We start from the raw sequence: 19172 nt of genomic DNA, 5'->3' as shown, positions 1-19172 counted from the left end.
ACACACACACACACACATTCGCACAGTCATAACACATATCCATAAAAAGGAACCCATCTTCAAAAGGTGAAATTTTCTAATAAACGGATAGAAGTGGAAAATATTATACTGAGTGCTCTTAACCACCGTGCCACCTCTCCAGTCCCAGGGCTTTTGTCTTTGAATCTTGATAGAAATGGCACATAGGCAGGAGGCCCCTACAGCTTCGCTTATCTGCTCTGCCAGATCTTATAGCCCTTGCCTGTCTCGGTCCAGTGTCCCTGCTTTACAGCCTCTCTCTAAATTCTGCTCTGCTCAAAACTTTTGCCCCTGTACCTTAAGCTTCTCCTCCTGGCAAGGCAAGAACGGACGAACAGCCACCCCTAAATAGCATCATACAATGAGATCAGTGTTCAATTTCCCTTTGCCCTCAAATGTTGTGTAGGGTCCAGTGTCTCAGTCAGGATTCAAACAAGTTCAGCAAAGTGAGGTCAGCTTATATATCAGATGTTTTTGCTTTTGTTGTTGTTGTTGCTGTTTTGTTTTGTTTTGCTTTGCAACAGGGTTTCGTGTAGCCAGACTGGCCTCAAACCTGCGAAGCAGCTGAGGTTGGACCGGAATGTAATGTTTAGTACTCTTACCTCCCCTTTCCAAGTACTGAGATTACAGGCAGTTGCCACTGTGCCCAACCTGCTTGAAATTCCTTTTAAGGAATGCATGATTGAATTTTCAGCTGCAGTTTCTTCCCTGCCCCCTATTGCTTCATTTAAAAAGTATTTATTATTAGTGTGCCTGTATGATGTGTCCGTGTGGGTACATGAATGTCACCGCACATGTGTGGATGTCAGGGGACAACTCTGTGGCACCGGTTGGTTCTCTTCTTCCTTTGTGCGGTTCCAGGAATGAAACTCAGGCTGCTACAAGGCAAGCCCTTTCTCAGCAGAGAGATCTCACTCTCTTTCTCTTTGATGAGACTTTTTTTTTTTGATGTGACTTTGTTTAATTTGGTTTTCTGAGACAATGGTGTCTCTTGTAGCCCAGGGTAGCTTCAAACTACCTATATAGCCAAGGATGACCTTGCCTTCCTCCCCATGTTCAGAGAATACAGGTGCTTGCCAACTTAGCTTTTGCAGTTTACTGTTGAGGAAATTGGGCCACTTTGTGTAGCTCAGCGGAATAGCCTTGCCTAGCATATTTAAAGCCTAAAATTCCTCCAGCATTGCAAGAGAGAAACACAGAGAGAGAAATAAGGGACTGGAGAAATGGCTCAACGGATGAAGGTGCCTGCCACCAACCCTGATGGCCTGCGTTCCAGTTCTGGGACCTATTTGTTGGCAGGAGAGAAATGACTCAGGAAAGTGAAAGTTGTTGTCTGACCATGTGGCACACTCACAGACCCCACACAAATAGATGAGATATTAATAAAATAGCATTAAAATAAAAAATTAATGAGAGGGGCTGGAGAGATGGCTCAGCGGTTAAGAGCACTGACTGTTCTTCCAGAGGACCTGAGTTCAATTCCCAGCAACCACATGGTGGCTCACAACCATCTGTAATAAGATCTGGCGCCCTCTGGCCTGCAGGCATACATGGATTCTATACATAATAAATAAATAAAATCTTAAAAAAAAGAAAATTAATGAGAATAGTTTTGCATGGCTAATTCTATATTTTGAATTGTTGCCTGCATCCGTACAGTACACTTAATACTGCACAGTACACTCAATACTGCTCTGAATCATATTTTTCCTAAACCATACATGGAACCCAACCCTGATCGTGCATGTGTGTGTGTGTGTACATGTGTGTGTGTACATGTGCGTGTGTTGCTGAGGACAGGATCCAGGAAACTGGCACACGCCAGGCACGTGCTCTACCACTGAGCTCTGTCTTTAGATTTCTTCTCCATCTTTGTTTGTTTGTTTGTTTTTGTTTTGTTTTGTTTTGTTTTGTTTTCTTTCAATTCACGGTTCTCTGTGTAACCCTGGCTGTTGTGGAACTCTCTTTGTAGGCCAGGCTGGCCTCGAACTCAGAGATTCGCCTACTTTTGCCTGGGACTAAATCCTTTGCTGGGATTAAAGCCCAAGCCCTTCACCACCACTGCTGGCTCATTTTATTTTTTATTTAAGGTTTTTTTTTGTTAATTGTGATTATTTACATGGAAATCTCATCCCATTCCTCCATCCCCCCCCCTCATTTTTTCTAATAGATTGTCCCTAGTTGGTAGAAGCTTGGGGGGATTCAGAGGCGTGGCCTTGTTGGAGGAAGTGTGTCACCGGGGATGGATGGGCTTTGAGATTTCAAAAGACTGTCCTGGGTCTTTTTCTCTCTCTCCCTCATGGTTATGTCTCAAGATGGAAGTTCCCAGCTGCCGTTCACAGCCATGCAGTGGGCCTGCTGCCATACTTGCCACCATCACGGTCACAGGCTCTAGCCTTCGGAGACTGTGAGCCCCCGATTAAGTTGTCTCGGTTACGGTGTCTCGTCACAGCAACAGAAACGTAACCAGGACAACGATGTCAAAGAGGAAGCAACTCCTTTTAAAAGTTCACTCCCACGAACTTAGTGAGCTGGCTGTGTGACCTCATGTGGCCCACCTTCCGCCCTCTCACCCGGAACCCCAAAGGCTCCAACTCAGACAAATGCCCAGCACACCCTTCTTCTTAAGGCAAAGCCTCAGTGTTCAGCTCTGGTGGTCCTGGAACTCACCAGTGTATAGCAGGGTGACCTCGAGCTGGTAGAGAGCCACTTGCCTATTCCTCTCGAGGGCTGTGATTAAAGCTATGTGCACCACATCCAGCAAACCACTCTTCTTTGTTTTATTTATTCATTTCATTTTATGTGTGTTACCTACATGTGTGCGTGCACACCACACGTGTGCTTGGTGTCCTTGGAGGTCAGACGAGGGCATCAGATCCTCTGAAACTAGAGTTGCACATTGTTGTAAACCACCACGTGGGCCCTGGGAATTGAACCTGCGTCCTCTGCAGGAGCAACAGGTGCTCTTAACCACTGAGCCATCTGTCTAGCACCAACCTCCTTAATCCTACAGAAAGCGTGCTACACATTGAGCAATAGCATCTGGTGTGTTGTGGCGGGAGGGGTAGGCTCCCTTACGTATTTCTTCATTCAACAAGGGGCTGTAGAACATTCATGATCCTGGATCTAGTGAATAAATCCATGAGTGAGAAAGATATGAGTCTTGTCTGGTTGGAATTACATTCTGTAAGGGAGCAGGGACCAGGGCGACATGAAATGGAAATTCAGTTACTGAATACACTCAGCTCTGATAACTGGGAATCAAGAACACGGAGAACGCAACAGGGCATGGTGTGTTCCTGAAATCCCAGCACTTGGAAGGCTAAAGCCTGGAGTCTGAGGCCAATCGGAGCTACATAGAAAGTTTAAGGCTAACCTGGGCTACATAGCAAGCTATTGTCTAAAAAAAGTGTTGGGGTAAAAAAACAGTACTATGGTAGAGCTTTGGGACTGGAGCATGGATGTATCTTCTTTAGGAAGGGTGGACTCAGAGGCCCCTTAGAGAAGATCTTTGTTTTTGTTAAGAGACAGGTCTCACTAAAGCGCCCAAGCTAGCGCCAATTCATATGCACAAAGGTATCCTCCTGCCTCCAGAGTAGCTAGCTGGACATGAGTAGCTGTTGCCACCATTCCTTTAAGAGTTAATATTTGACCTGAGACCAGGGGATGGAAAAAATGGCAGCCTTGAAAAAAAAAATGAGAAAGTACGGATTGGCGCTGTAACCCAGTTGGAAGAGTGCTTGCCTGGCACTCGCGCTAGGTCCCAGGTCTGCCCTACCCCCCACTCCTTGGCTCGTGGGTCTGTAAACCATCACTAGGGAAGTGCAGGCAGGGGGATGAGGAGTTCAGAGTTCAGCGCGAATGGAATTCCAGGTTGAAGAGATTCTCTCAAAGCCTGAGCTGGCAAGAGAGGCCTTAGAGAGACAGCCAGTGCAAAGGCCCTGGAGCAGAAAGGCGAGGGCCAGAAATGCACGGAGAGGAAGGCATCAAGAAAGGAGCCCGGAGTAACTAACACCACGGTTCCGTCCTGGGCGCTTAGTGTGGGCTTTGCTGCTTCCAGAACCTGGAGTCAGGACAGGGATGTGTGTGTACGCGTACGTTCCCCGGCTGGTGAGCGTGTTTTCAAATTTGCGCCCTAACTGGCCTCCAGAGTGTACGGGTTCTGGGCGTGGGCCACCGAGCCCCGCAGGCTCGGGCCCTACTGGGAGGGGGCTAGGGAAGCCGAGGGCGAGGGGGGTTGGGCCTAGAAACCTGCAAACTTCGCAGAGGGAGGGGAGGAGTCAGCACGCGACGACCGGCGAGTCCCTCCTGCGGTCAGACGCCGGGCCTGCTTTTGTTGGCGTGTGTGACCTCCCGGCTGGACCTCGTGGCTGCCAGGTAAGTCTGCTCAGGGCTAGGCCCCGGATGTCCCCGATCTTCTCACCCTGCTCCGCCTGGCCGGCCCCGGGATGGGCAGTGAAGATCGCTCCTCCACCCGGAAAGTGGGGGACAGTGAGACAGGCGGGCGGGAGCTGCGCGAGGGCGGAGGTGTGCTTGAGCTCAAGGCCGCCCCAGGCAGAGCTCTGCGGAGAGCCTGGGGGACCCGGGCTCTCAGGCCCTTCCAGCCTCTACCTTCCAATGCTTTCCTCCGTGTCTTTGACTGGGAAGACGATTCCATCAGTTTCTTTGCAAAGTTTGCTTTAAAAAAATTGGACAGAATTCTTTTTCAAGTCATTAAAGATGCTATGCTAATGTAGCCTCGTGCACAGGACAGAAACCATCGTCCTCTGGCCTGCGCTTTGCCTCCATGAATTCGGATTCGGGTTGTTCCCTCCTTCTCCCTACCCCCCCACCCTAGTGTCCCTGCTAATGACTTGTATATACTGTTTCAGCAAACACACATCTAAGAACTTTTACCCTCGACACGTGGGTGGTTCTCTACATACAAACTCACAACTTGACTTGGGATGCGCACTTAATTTTAGGTGCTGAGAGACGCGGCTGTGGGTGGACGGAACAAGTCCTGTGCTACGGAGAGCTGGTACCTTAAGGTGCAGATTGGGTAAGCTGTAGAGTGTGCTCTTGGGGCACGGAGAAGGGCCCTCCGGAGTGGGACCGAAGTAGGGATGGGGCGTTGTCTGTATTCTGAGGTGGGATCCTTAACCTACTGTCGTGAATTTGTGATAGCTTTGAAACTCACTAGGGATCGTCACCCTAGGAATCATTTTAAATCCCACAGTTACAAGCAGAAAACCAGCCAGGCTTGGTGGCGCACGCCTTTAATCCCAGCCGAGGCAGGCGGATCTCGGAGTGTGAGGCCAGTCTGGGCTATAGAGTGAGTTCCAGGACAGCCAGGGCTACGTAGAGAGATCCTGTCTCAAACAAACAAATACTAGAAACTGATGGGTAGCTCAGACCTGTGGTCCCACCTGAGGTAAAAGGTAAAGGTAAAATGTTCCCTGAAGGCTCACTGGGACAGTGAGACCCTGGCTCAACACAAAAAAGAGCCTACATAGTCCAACTTTTACCCCTAAGCTTTCTAGTAGAGTGAAGAACTGAGCGAAGTTGGCTGATTTCAGGCCAGCATTGGTGGCGGGCATTAAAGCTGGGAAGTGCTGGGGGAAGCTGATTAGGTCTGGTATGTTTCTCTTTGCGGTTTGCTGTAGCGGTCTGCCCTGTGGGGTTGCGAAATCTCATTCCTTTGGGAGCTGATGCCACTGTGTGGTTCCAATTGGACTCCCAACTGGCTGCAATTCTCTGGCCTCTGTTCCTGTGACACAGCGTGATTTACATTTTAAGTGGTTTAGGAGCGCTTCCTTCACTCTATACTATAGAAAACCTACCCGTGAAGTTTTTCCGATCTGGCCTGAGGGGGAGGGCATGACTTCCTGTCTTGGGGAGAGCCAGAGCATCTTCTTGGATTTGCATTTCCTTGGCCCTGGCCTGGTCCCTTTTGTCACCTTCTGTCCTCTTTTCAGATGTTTATTAGCCCATTGCATTTTCAAATACACAACTTGTTCCTTTTTGTGTGTGTCCTCATCCTCAGCTTGCTGGTGTGCAGGGCTGTGGATTATCCCCCCCCACCCCCACCTGAGAGGTTTAGGGTACCTGTGGCTGGGGGTGGGTGAGTGCGCCGTGTGGCTTGTGTCCTGGGTTCAGCATCCAGTATTGCATTACTTGCATTTGATTTAGATATGTGCTTTTGAGAGAGTCTCACAGAGCCCAACCTGACCTCCAAGTCATGTGGCCAAGTGGGGTTAAAGGCTTAGACCACCAAGCCTGTCTTGTGGGGAGGTAGGCTCCTTGAACTCTGATGTGAAGGGGAAGTTGGTCCCGAACTCCTAGTCCTTCTGCCTCTACCCAGCAAGTGCTGGCATGGCCTGCGCACCACTGTACCCTTTTGTGGTTTAGTACTGACCTCTGTCTGCCTTGGAGACGCAAGGTGAAGGATTCGGACTCCAGAGAGGGAGGAGGACCTTCTAAAACTTCAACCTTTGTCGGTGCATCTTCCAACCGACTTCGCCCTTTGTCCCTCTCTTTGGGTTTTTGTCTTTTCCTTGTGTGGCCCTGCAGCTGATGCGCAGGTTCTGCTCTGCCATCTGAAGCTGCAACATCTCATCTGTTCTGTTTCTCGTGTCCAACAGTTTGAAGCCAGCTCCAATTTCCTGTGTTGGTACATTACTCAAAAAAGCCACTAGTGGACAGTGGGGCTTCCGCCGAGCCAGTCACCCCTGAGCTCTAGTGGACAGATCTCTGCCCCAGTACTGCTTTTCAGTTATTGATCTTACTGATCTTGAGTGATGGCTTCTGTTTAATCCCAGCTCGGAGGAGGCTGAGGCAGGAGTGTTGCTATTAGTTCATGGCCAGTCTGAACTACAGAATGAGTTCTGGAGAGCTTCCATACAAGTGGTTTTCTACTGTAGATGGGATGGATGTGTTATTTGACTTGTTTGGTTTTTGAGACAGGGTCTAACCAAAAGCCCTAGGGGGCCTGGTACTTGCTGTGTATTCCAGCTTGGTTTCAACCCCAGGTGCTGGGGTTTCATTTATTTAACACTTTTATTTAACTTTGGTGTCACTGCAACAACCGCAGCTCTTTTTTTTTTAAATATTTATTTATTTATTTNCATTTGAGCCATCTCTTCAGCCCCCCTAAATGCTTCTTGATGGAAGAATGGATAAGAAAAATGTGGTACATATGTGTATATATGTATATATGTATACACTATTCCATCTTTGTGTATGCTTGCAAGCCAGAAGAGGGCACCAGACCCCATTATAGATGGCTGTGAGCCACCATGTGGTTGCTGGGAATTGAACTCAGGACCTTTGGAAGAGGAGGCAATACTCTTAACGCCTGAGCCATCTCTCCAGCCTCTCCCCCACCCCCACCCACCCCGCCCACAGCTCTTATCTTAAAGGAAATAAGACGTAGTTTATTATGGACCTGTTTTGAGTGACTGGGAGCACAGATTTAGGTTACTGCTAATTCCATATTCCAGCTTGGAAGACGTTCCCTTAAGTTTTACAGAAAAGAAAGTCATAAATGAAGGCAAAAAATACATTTGGTGGGTACATCAGGGAGGCAGGTACAGTGGGCTTGGGGAAGCCTTTCTTTTAAAGGCAAGCATCACCACTGCCAGGCTGGGGAAGCGTTTTTCTAGGCCCAAGATACTATCTGATGACATTCTTGGCGCTTAGCTTTCAGGAAGCCGAGTCTAGAGGTCTGCTAAGTTAACAGATTCCAAAAGGTTCTTATCTGTTAGTCACGAGACACAGGGGTAGTGGAGGAATGGTGTTCTGGAAGGCTGGACTACCCTGCGATGAGGTCGCTAGCCTCTGAACCTGCAGCATTCCAGTGTCCCCTCTCCCGCAGCTCTCATCCGCCTAGCAGCCTCTGCAGACCCAGCCTTTCAGGGGTTCCCCCGTGCACCAGGTGCAGAAAAGTGCCCTCAGGTTTTGTTTGTTTCTGTGATCTCTTCAACTATATTGGCATCTTTTTGTGTTTAGTAATATTTTGTATTTTTCTACAGAATTTTAACTGTTGCTGCTCAATAAATATAAACTGTATAGCAGTTGGAAATATACAATTCCTGTTGGCCATTCAACAGGAACTCTGAGAAGTTACAGGCTGATTTTGCTGTGCTGGAGATCTGAGTCGAGGGCCCTCAGAAGCTGGGTGTGTGTGCTATTAATGGCCACACCCCTTTGTGTTCTTTTTTCTTCTTCTGGGGGAGGGCGAGGTTTAAGGCAGGGTGCCTCTGAAAGCTGGGGTTATAGGAATGCGCCACCTCTCTGAGTATTCAAAGAGCTCTGAAGCTGTGTGTGTGTGTGTGTGTGTGTGTGTGTGTGTGTGTGTATTTCAACTAGCTCTACCAACCAGGATGACAGCTCAGACCCATCCACACCTGTATTGGGATCAAAAGGCGCTGTCACCACCTGGCTGTTTACAACTTTTAAATGTAGGGGTTCGTTCTCATTCAAAAACAAACAAGCTGATATGGTGAAGATGTGGCAAAATGGAAATTTAATTTTTTAAGACAGAGTTTCTCTGTATAGCCCTGGCTAGCCTAGAACTCAAAGATCTGCCTGCCTCTTCCTCCAAAGTGCTGGGATTAAAGGTTGGGTAAAGCACCCAACATTGCATTCTTTATACAAGAAACAGACACAGCCTAGAGGCGATGGTTCAGTGGTTAAGAGTACCTGCTGCTCTCCTAGAGAGAGGACCCGCGTTCGGCTCCCAGCACCCGCGTCAGGTGGCTTATGACCATTTGTTGCTCCAGCTCCAGGAGACCCGCCGCTCCTGGCACAGGGACCTGCATTCGTGCGCATACCCACAGGCACACACATGCATAGCTACATATAATTAAAAATCATAAAAATAAATCTTTTTAAGAAATGAAACAAAAGAGCCAATTCAAGGTGGTTTCAATCACTAGTCAGTTTCAAAGCCACTCCAGGCTAGGCTGTGAGGTCTTTTTCTTATTTTGTGTGTATCGGTTTAGTGAACATGTATGTATGTTGTATGTCTGTGTACCACATTCGTGCTCTGCCCATGGAGGTCAGAAGAGGGCATCAGCTCCCCTGGAATTGGAGTTTCGGGTAGTTAGCCACCACATGGGTACTTGAAACAGAATCCCAGGTTCTCTGGAAGAGCAGCCAGTGCTCTTAACAGCCTAGCTGTCTCTCCATCCCTTAAATAACAAGCTCACTTTGGTTTGGAGTGGAGCTGCCAGGTTCTGGAACCTCACACATAAAGCAGCACTAAGTTTCACCCTGACTTTTGTCCTTCAAAACCACTTCTGTAAACTGCCTAATTCAGACATATTTGCACGTCTACTTAATGAAACCCTTCCTAGGCTGGGCCCTTGGTGGTGGCAGTCCTGTATCTCAGCTGCTCAAGAGGAAAAAACAAGAGTATCTCAAGTTCAAGGCCTGGCTGGGCTGCAGAGCTAGGTCCAGGCAGCACGTCTCTACCTCCAGAGTGCTGGGATTACGTGTGGTGACTTGATTTAGATTGACTGCAGCACTACAATGCCCCACCCCCCAGGACCACTTGCCTCAGATACTGTGATGCTACACCTGAACTTAGATTTTCTTCTGCAGGGCAACATGGTCCTAGTGAATAAACCCAGCATGGTCTTGCTTATAAGCTTGCTTGTTGCCAATGGGTTTGATTGGCCAGTATGTGTTTTAATGGTTTTTGTGTGTGTAAGGCTGGGCCAAGCGCCTGCTTAGCGCGCACAAGGCCTCGCTGCTGCTCTCCAGCTCCTGAACTCCACCCACAGGGAACTGCATCAATTTTTTTTATGAGACTGAAGAAACGCGTGGTCTTTTTGTCTTGTTGTCTTTTAAACCTCATTATCCTTCACGTTATCTAGCCCCTTACAGTTACTGAAATAGTTCCTTTTGCTCTTCTCTAGAATTCTGGGGTTTGGATATAACTCAGAAAACTTTGAGGTCAGAGTTGGTAGCACTGGCCTGTATTCCCCGCATTGAGAGGCAGGTGGGGGAGTGATACATACAAGTTTGGTTCTAGCAAGTTCTAAACCAAAATAAAGCAAAGCAAAACAAATTTGCTTCAGATTTTCAGATTAAATATGAAACATTGTCCTCTGCTTTGTTACTGTTTAACTGTTTTGATACAAGGTCTCACTGTATCCCCCTGAGGGCTGGAAATTTCTGTGTAGACCAGGCTAGTCAGCTAAACAGATCCTCTGTTTCACTTTACATGTTATGTTTTAATTTTATTTATTAACTTAGTTTCTTATTTCTTTTTTTTTTGCTTCCAAGACAGGGGTTCCCTGTATAGTCCTAGTTTTGCAGAAACTCTGTACACCAGCTGTCCTTGAACTCACAGAGATTCACCTACTTCTGCCCCCCCCCCCCCAGTGCTGGGATTTAGGGCGATGCCAGTGCCACCACCGCCCAGCTGTTTTAACTACATTTTGTGTGTTCTCCGTGAACACAGTGTGTTGAGAAATTCTTGTGGAAGTCAGGACGTTCTCCCAGTGTACGGATCCTGGGCGTACTTAGGTTGACTCTTCTATGGTTCTCATTTTCCTTGTGTATGTGTGTTTGTTTGGTGTTTCGTTTTTTGAGATAGTAACTCTGTAACCCAGGCTGGTCTATTTGGAGCAGTCCTCCTGCTTCAGCTTCCCTAGTGCTGGGATCACTGTCCTGAGCCTCCGTGGTTGATCTAAAGGGAATGAGGGGCGAGAGTGGTGTGTACTCAGAACTCAGGGCCTTGGCAAGGTGGGCAAGCCCCCTTGACTAAAACCCCATCTGCCTTTGTACCTTTACATACAGTGTAGAAAGCGATTGTGGCTCATAGACTCCTTTGTTTTGCTCTTGGATTGTGTTAAGAACACAGAAGCATGGAGAACTGCAAAGAATCTTAATGCTTTAAAACTTTTTCTCAAGAATTAGGGATCCAGCTCAGCGGTGGCATCCTCACCCACCTTGCAAAAGGCCCTGAGTTTAAGCAAAAATAAAAATCCAAACATTTAGTCTTGTGGTGGTGGCAGACACCTTTAATCCCAACCTTGGGCAGAGGCTGGCAAATCTCTGAGTTCAAGGCCAGCCTGGTCTATAGAGCAAGTTCCGGGACAGCCAAGGCTAAACAGAGAAATGCCATCTTAAGAGAAAGAGAGAGAGAGAGAGAGAGAGAGAGAGAGAGAGAGAGAGAGAGAGAGAGAGAGAGAGAGAGAGAGAAAGTCCAGACATTGTTATATGCTGGGTATGTGCCCTCCTCTGGGAGCTAGAGGCGGCAGGTAACAAGAGGTTAAAGGCCAGCTTCAACTATGTAGCAAGTTTCAGGCCAGCGAGGGCTAAATGAGACCACCATGTCTCAAAAAAGGCTTTGTTGCTGCTGCTCTCACAAAGTAAGGTGGGGCATTCCTATGGTAACACATTTACCTACCAGGTCAGTCCGGATTCCATCCCAGCGGCTGTCCTCTGAGTGAGTGTCTCAGCAGGAAGAGATACTCATAGTTAGTATAGCAAACGTTTTATTTTATTATTGTTGAGGGTTATTACACGGTCATCATACAGAGGTCACACAATAAATTCCTAACTATGATCCCAAGCCTGTCTCCCCAAGGCAGCTCTCCTCTGTATCTTTTGATGTGAGGGGCAGAATTCAGATGTGCAGGGCAGAGTATTGCTCATGATCTCTGCTTATATCCAGTAGGTGTCATAGGGTTCTAGGTCTGTGTCTGGTGTCTTGAGTGAGTGATGTCACTGGGTTCTGGCTATGAGGTGCAGCCTTGGCTGTAGTGGGATCCTGACTAAGCTATAAAGGGCATTCTTAAAAATTATGCTCATTACAGTGGGAGTAGTCCACTCCCACTTCTGTCCCCACAGTCTGGGGGTCCTTAAGCACAGACTGGGCCTCTGGGAGGGAGGAAGAGAACTGGAGTTTACTTTGGCTCCCTTCGGGAGTTTCTAACATTGTGCATTCTGCAAAAATAATGTTCTTAGGTTGGCCTCAGCTGTTTGTGTTTTTGTGTGTGTGTGTGTGTGTGATATGTAATGCCTTCCTTTTTATTTTTCAATTTAATGTTTTGTTATATTTGGTTTATTGTGTGTGGTTGTGCATGTGAGGTCAGAGAACAGTTTGTCAAATGACTTCTGTCTCTCCATGTAGGTCCAGGAATCAAACTTGGATTGGCAGGCGCCATTCATTCCCCTCTGCGCCATCTTTATAGTCTTCGAAAATCCATCTACTATATAGACCAGGCTAGCCTTGAACTCACAGAGATCCACCAGCCTTTCTTCCCAGGTGCTGGAATTAAATTCGTGCACTACCATGCCCGCTTTGCTGGTTCTCTTAAATCTCTTTTTAGACCTATTTTGTGTGTATTGTACTCCCAAGCTACGTACCCAGCCCTTGTTTGTTTTGAAAGGAGGGGGGCGGTCTCACTGTGCTGCCTACACTCATCACCAACCACAGGGCCCCACCTTGGTCTCCTAATTACATGGGCTGCAGGCATGAACTCTCATGTCCACCTCTAAGTGGGTTTTCGTCATTGTGCATAAATTGTGAATTCTGACCTTTATTTCCCCTTGTGATCATATCTGTGTGTAAATCCCATTAATAACCCTTTATGCTAAATATTTATTAACTACACAGAGCATAGTTTTCTTAGATGACTTTTTTTTTTTTATTCTTTTAGGATTTTGAATTTCTGAAGCCCTCTCCAGTGTTAGCACATCCACGATGTCGGGTGTGCAATCAAAAGCGGCCCGGCTTCAAAAGGAGCACAAGGAAAAGTTCTTAGCAGACACGGAGAGGGAAATGGCCTCCTCCGAGGATTTAAAGTACAACCACGTATCGGCAGCCATGATGAAGAAGTTTAATGCTTTAATGGAAATGCAAGACATGATGTTCGTGGAGATGAGAGAAAGCCTTAAAAACGACCTAAAGGAAATGCTGGTAAAACATACGCCACCTGAGGCGAAGAGTTTGGAGGAGAGCGCGCAGCAGGAAGGAAACGAGTCCGCCTCAGAGAAAGTGGAGGAGGGAAGTTCTGAAACAGACGAGGACACCGAAAACCTCACGGTGAAAAGCGAGGAGAAGAGCAAGCTGAGCAGGAAGCAGGACAAAAAACCCGACAGCAGCCGCGATGTGAAACCATCACCGGAGAGGATGGGAGAAGCCCGGCATCATGTAGATGAGGGGTGTAGAGAGAGCAGGGGCCGTGCAGACGTAGAAGGAGAGGATCTGGAGAACGGGGAGAAAGAAACAAGCCATGGGAACAAAGAGAGCCTCCTGAAAGCCTCCGGAGAGGGCGGCGCGCCGGAAGAGGGAGCGGTCCTTAGGCTGGCTGCCGACTTCTCTTCTGCCACGCTGAATGTTAACAAGCGGTGGGGCCGCATCTTCCGTCTTCTGAAGGAGACAGAGCTGGAACCCGAGCTGCAGTGCTCAGTTAAGCTAGCGTTTAAATGCGATGGCGAAGCAAAGACTTTCTCGGACCTTTCCAGCCTCCGACAGTTTGCCAGCAGAAAGCCTTTTCTGAAAGAATTACTGAAAGATGTACTCCCACAAAATGAAGCAAGAAATGGAGGAAGAAATCAGCTTCAAGAAAGATTGGTAAGCTTACAAGGATGTAGGATTCGAGTATAAATAAGAGTTGGTGTGATTCTTTAACAAGCATAATGTTGCATTTTTAATAGCACTTTAAGTTGGAAGCAAAAGTACTGTTGCAAGTTTGAGAGATGAGCAGGGGAATTAAAGTCTGTTTGAAGGGAGTTTTAGAAATTGGAAGCAAAACATTTATGTTAAAAATTTAAGGTTAAGCCAGGCGGTGGTGGTGCACGCTTTTAATCCGAGCACTCGGGCAGAGGCAGGTGGATCTCTGTGAGTTCAAGGCCATCATGGTCTGCAAGAGCCAGTGCCAGGACAGCTAGGACTGTTAAGCAGAGAAACCCTGTTTCGAAAAAAAAAAAAAAAACAAAAGCAAGAAGAAAAAAAATTGAAGTTAAACACTAAGAGTTTCTTTTAACTTGTTAAAAGGGGGCAAATGAGTGGATGCAACCAAAGCTTTAAGCAGTGGGAATAGCAGTGGAACTATCGGGTGTTAACTAGGTTTAGTTTTCTTTATAAAAAATATTATGTGGGGGCTGGAGAGTTGGCTCAGTGGTTAAGAGCACTGACTGTTCTTCCAGAGGACCTGGGTTCAATTCCCAGCACCCACATGGCAGCTCACACTGTCTGAAAATCCAGTTCTGGGGGATTTAACACCTTTACACCAATGAACATAAAATAAAGTTAAATAAATCATTAAAAAATTAAAAAAAATATTATGTATAAGAGTGTTTGGCCTGCCTGGACACCTGTGCATCAGGTGCCTGTCTTGCCTGGTACCCTCAGAGGCTAGAAGAAGAAAGCATCAGATCGAGATCCCCTTGGAGTCACCCCATGCGGGTGTTGGGAATTGAACCTGGGTCCTCCGTGAGAGCTCTTAACCAATCAGCCCTCTCTTGCGCCCTTGTACTATCTTTTATCCTGTCCTTGCTATGTGCCCCAGGCTGGCCTTGCCTTTAGAGGCTGGAATTGTAGGTGTGCAGGCTGGTCTCTCTTTTTTTTCTTTTTGATTTATTGTAGAGGATATCTGTCATATGCATGCTGGTGGGGCCCCTGCATGAACATTCAGGAGATCCCATGGTCAGGTGTCCTTAGCCATAAGATTCTACAGGTAATCTGGCTGGTGTGCCATAGCTCTGTGGTTTTGGTTTGTAGCTCCCCGTTAGTAAACTTAGTTTTAAGGTAGCTTTTGTGAACATTGTGATTTTATTTTCATCTTGAGTTTTTCTTAAGTTTGTTTGTTTGTTTATTTTTGAGACAGGGTTTCGCTGTAGCTATGAGCTTGTCCTGGAACTAGCTCAGGCTGGCCTCGAACTCAGAGAGATCCGCCTGCCTCTGCCTCCCAGAGTGCTGGGGTTAAAGGCGTGTGCCACCACCTCTAGTTTTATGTTATTATTTTTTTTTATGTGTATGATTTGCTTGTGTATATGTATTTACACCATGTATATGTTTGGTGCCTGAGGAAGCCAGAAGAGGTGCTAGGTCCTGGGGTTTTATAGATGGTCATGAGCTACCATGTGGATGCTGGGAACTGAACCCAGGTCCTGTGCAGGAACAATTGCTCTTAGTCTCTGAGCTATCTCTCCAGCCCCTCATATTGAGTTTGTTTGTTTGGTTAGTTTATTTGTTTTTTGTTTTTCGAGATAGTGTTTCTCTGTTACAGTCCTGGCTGTCCTGGAATTCACTCTGTAGACCAGGCTGGCCTTGAACTCAGAGATCCCCCCCCCCCCCTCAAGTGCTGGGATTAAAGGCGTGCACCACCACCACCCAGCCTCACGCTGAGATTTTAAGCACACCTAGAATTTGTGCCACTTTGTGTAAGGTAGGACTCAGACCTCAGTGTTCAGTTTCTTCCAGTTGCTCGCTGTCTTATTTTTATTTGTTGTTTGTTTTGATAAAGGCTCTCATTCAGCCCACATTCTCCACTCCCGACCCTAGAACCTCTATCTCGAGTGCTGGGATTACAGGCACACCACTATGCCCATCTTCTGGTCACTATTTGGGAATATAGGGCTGGGACATAGCTCGGGTGGTAGGGTGCATAGTTAGCACGCACAAAGACCTGGGCTCAGTACCCCAAACCACAGAAATCAGGCATGGTTTCCCTGCGTGGTGGGAGTGGCAGCTGAGGCATGAGGACTGCAATGAATCTGAGACCAGCCTAGACCGTTAGTTGTTGTGATGTTTTAACTCGTTGTTTTTTTGAGGGGCCCACCAGCCAGCTCACAAATAAATCACACATAGAGGCTTATTATTACTTATAAATGCCCAGTGTTAGCTTGGCTTATTTCTAGCCGGCTTTCCTTAGCTTAAATTACTCCCATTACCTTTTGCTTCTGGCTCTTTTCCTTTTCTTACTTCTGTATATCTTTCTTTTACTCCGTGGCTGGCCCTACGTCCTTTTCCCTTTGGTCTCTAGTTGTTTCCCCTCTTCCGCCTTTCTCCTATTTATACTCTGCCTGCTAAGCCCGCCTATCCTTGCTCCTGCCTTGCTATTGGCCGTTCAGCTCCTTATTAGGACCATCAGGTGTTTTAGACAGGCAAAGAATGACAGCTTCACAGAGTTAAACAAATGCAGCATAAACAAAAGTCACACACCTGAAAGTAATCTTCCCCTACAATTAGTGACCCTACCTCAAACACACACACACACACACACACACACACACACACACACACACACACCAAAAAAAATATAACAAAATAAAGTCAAAAAGTTAAAATTGTGGGCTGATGGGATGGCTCAGTGTGTATTAGTACTTAGCATACAAGCTTGATGACCTGAGTCTCGATACCTGGGACCCACATGGTAGGACAGAGAAATAACTCCTTCCTGCAAGCTACCTTTGGGAACCTCCATGTGAACTCGATGGCACCACCTCCACACGTACACACACCCACACATACGTACAATTAAAAAAAAAATAGGTTAAATTGCTTTCGTGTTAGAGGGAAAAATACATCACCATTCAGGTGAATCTGAGTTAGCAGGCCTTAATTCTAAAGGGTTCTGCGAAACACGAAGAGCAATCATTAAAGGTGCTTAGTCAGTCCATATGCGATGCATTACGTACCAGGGATTCAGAAAATCAGAGCAGGCATGATGATCTTGTGGAAACTTGTTCTGAATACTGCAGAAGAGGCCACTTGTTAGGGTCATCGTAGGAAACTGAATCTATTTGGGGACCCATGTCTTTGAGATTAGGTAACTGGATGTTGGGGTCTACCACTGTCGGTGGGGTTCTCAAATCATACCATGCAGAAGGTACCGAGTTCGATCTTCACCACAGGAGAAAAGTATTTAAGTTATTTTACAGGTATTTGTTCATTGTCATGGCAAATATATTAAATTTAGAGGGGTGAAATAGAAGTTTCCATTCATTGAAAGGCGTGACTTAAATAACTTTTTTAAACTTCTAGGGTAAAACTCTAGGAGACACAAAGCGTGAAGCTGGGAGAATAGCAAGCGATAGCTTGAGCTTCCTCTTCATCAACGAGGTAAACGTTGCTAGCCCAAACGTGAAGACTTCTGAAGAAGAAACGTTGGAACAGAAGGATAAAGAAACCCTCGAGTTGGAGAGGCAGGAGGTCTCGAGGCTAGAGGAGGGAGAAGTCCCAGAGATAGAGGGAGAAGAAAGTTCAGAGGAAGAGGCCTCAGATACGGAGGATGAAGAGGGTTCCGAGTTGGGGGAGGAGGAGGAAGAGGACTCAGAGTTGGGAGAAGAGGGCTCAGAGTTGGGGGAGGAAGAACAGACCTCAGGAGAGGAGGAAGAGAGAGAAGAGCACTCAGAGATAGCGAAGGAGGAAGAGGCCTCTGTGCTCCATGAAACACAAGGCTCAACCTTCCAGGGCCTTACTGTGGTAAAGGAGCAGGGAGTTGAGAAAATCACCAGGAGTGGTGAGGAGATTGGCTTAATCAGTTTGGTAGTAGATTCCGACTCAGAAGAAGGAAATGTGAAGACGCCTTCCCAGACTAAGACAAAGGAGACCTTCCACGGCCTGAGAGAACTTGCCTTTAGCTACTTGGTTTGGGACTCTAAGGAAAAAAAGCTGGTCAAGTGCCAGGAGGGAGGAGCTGCTGCCATGACTAGTCAGGGGATCGGGACACCCTGCCTAACCTTGTACTTGGCTTCTCCCTCAGAATCCTTAGAGGCAGGCAGTGATGGCGCTAACAGCCGCTCACGTACAAGCCTGAGTGTTCCCTCACAAGTCACCCCACTTTTAATGAACATGGAGAAAGGGAGATACAAGACCCCGCAAACAGAAGAGCTAACAGCCAAAGAAGCAGACCTGATCCATGAAACTGAAGAAAACTTTAGAAGAAGTGTGATCGGTATTATCAGACAGATGCAAAGGGAGGTTGAAAATATTAAAAAACTTTACTTTTTCGATGTCTTAAATATGAAAAGTTCAATGGATGATCTGAATTCCTTAGCCTGCATGATTGAAGCAAGAGTGAACGAACAAGAAGACGCAGTGGAGGGACTGACCAAGGAGACCATGCAACTGGCCAAGGAGATCGTGGACAAAGAGAGGCTGAGAGAGAGAGAGGACAGATTGCGAAGCTCCAACATCCGAGTGATAGGAATCCCAGAAAAAGAAAACCGAGAAAATGGAGCAGAGGACATAATTAAGGAAATAATAGAAGAAAACTTTGCCGAGCTAGAAGACCAGAGTCTCGAGATCATCTGTGCTCACCGAATCCCTAATTCGGTGGATGAGCACAGACTCACACCTAGACACATCTTGGTGAAGTTTTGGAGTGCTGGTGACAAGCAGAAGATCCTAAAAGCTTCTAGAGCAAAAAAAGAAATAACCTACAGGGGAACAAAAATCAGACTGACAGCTGACTTATCACCCGGAACCATCGATGCAAGAAGCCAGTGGTCCGGGATCATCAAAGTTCTGCAGGAAGAAGGCTTTCAACCGAGAATCCTCTATCCGGCCAAGCTGGCGTTTGATTTTAAGGGTAAAACCAAGGTCTTTTTTGATATTGAAGAATTTAAGAAGTTTGTTTCTGATATACCCTTTTTGAAAGAACTGTTGAACAATATAATTTAGCAGTTTGGAATGTTTTCTGTCCACCAAAGTTCATCGGGAAACTAAGTAAAATTGGACACTGAACCATCACATCTGTCCAGAAGGACGGATAGCTGGATTTTTTTTTTTTTCTTTCTTTCAGGGTAAGGAGGAAGCAATTCACTACCTGAATGTTGGTTGAGTTAGCATATATGACATTTTAAAATAGCTATCTACCATGGTAAGGAGGCATCTTCCTAGGTAAACACACACAGGGTAGAGTCTAGAGGCCACAGTGGGATGGGCAGGCTGACTGAATCAACTCGATCTTTTACCATTATGTGAATTTTTATATTAAAATTTGGAGTTCTAATATGTCATTTGTTTATGTAATATTCCTAGTAATATTTTCAAAAGTACCTTGTTGTTACTGTATATTGTCTAAGAGCTTCTACACTTCATTGCTTCAAGCCATCTGTTTTGTTGATGGAGTCTTTCTCTTAGAGGGTGACAGTGTGTGTGTAGATAGTCCTTTGTTTGACATTAATCCGTCGTCAATGGGGATGCA

General features: G+C 46.6%; 1 protein-coding gene across 4 annotated transcripts; it reads left to right on the top strand.

Annotated features, from left to right (window-relative positions):
* Positions 1-4284: 4284 nt before the first annotated feature.
* Positions 4285-19172, top strand: L1td1 (LINE1 type transposase domain containing 1). 4 transcript variants are annotated; one of them, XM_050136410.1, is made up of 4 exons: positions 4285-4395; positions 4983-5048; positions 12675-13591; positions 17006-19172. In XM_050136410.1, exons 3-4 carry the CDS (start codon positions 12719-12721, stop codon positions 18644-18646), a joined length of 2514 nt encoding a protein of 837 aa, XP_049992367.1. In that variant the 5' UTR covers positions 4285-4395; positions 4983-5048; positions 12675-12718; the 3' UTR covers positions 18647-19172. The 4 variants fall into 4 exon arrangements, with proteins under 4 accessions (XP_049992367.1, XP_049992366.1, XP_049992369.1 ...); XM_050136409.1 differs by having other exon boundaries at positions 4983-5059; XM_050136412.1 differs by lacking the exon at positions 4983-5048 and having other exon boundaries at positions 4314-4395.

The sequence above is a fragment of the Alexandromys fortis genome, unplaced genomic scaffold (genome assembly GCF_014885135.2).
Source record: "Alexandromys fortis isolate MF-2015 unplaced genomic scaffold, M_Fortis_MF-2015_v1.1 scaffold_13, whole genome shotgun sequence".
In the NCBI taxonomy this organism is placed as follows: Eukaryota; Metazoa; Chordata; class Mammalia; order Rodentia; family Cricetidae; genus Alexandromys; species Alexandromys fortis.
This window is presented reverse-complemented; position numbering and strand designations above follow the sequence as displayed.

Coding starts and splice junctions, on each gene's coding strand:
- L1td1 (XM_050136410.1), top strand. CDS start 12,719: ATGTCGGGTGTGCAATCAAAAGCGGCCCGGCTTCAAAAGGAGCACAAG. Junction 13,592..17,005: donor ATCAGCTTCAAGAAAGATTG/GTAAGCTTACAA, acceptor TTAAACTTCTAG/GGTAAAACTCTAGGAGACAC.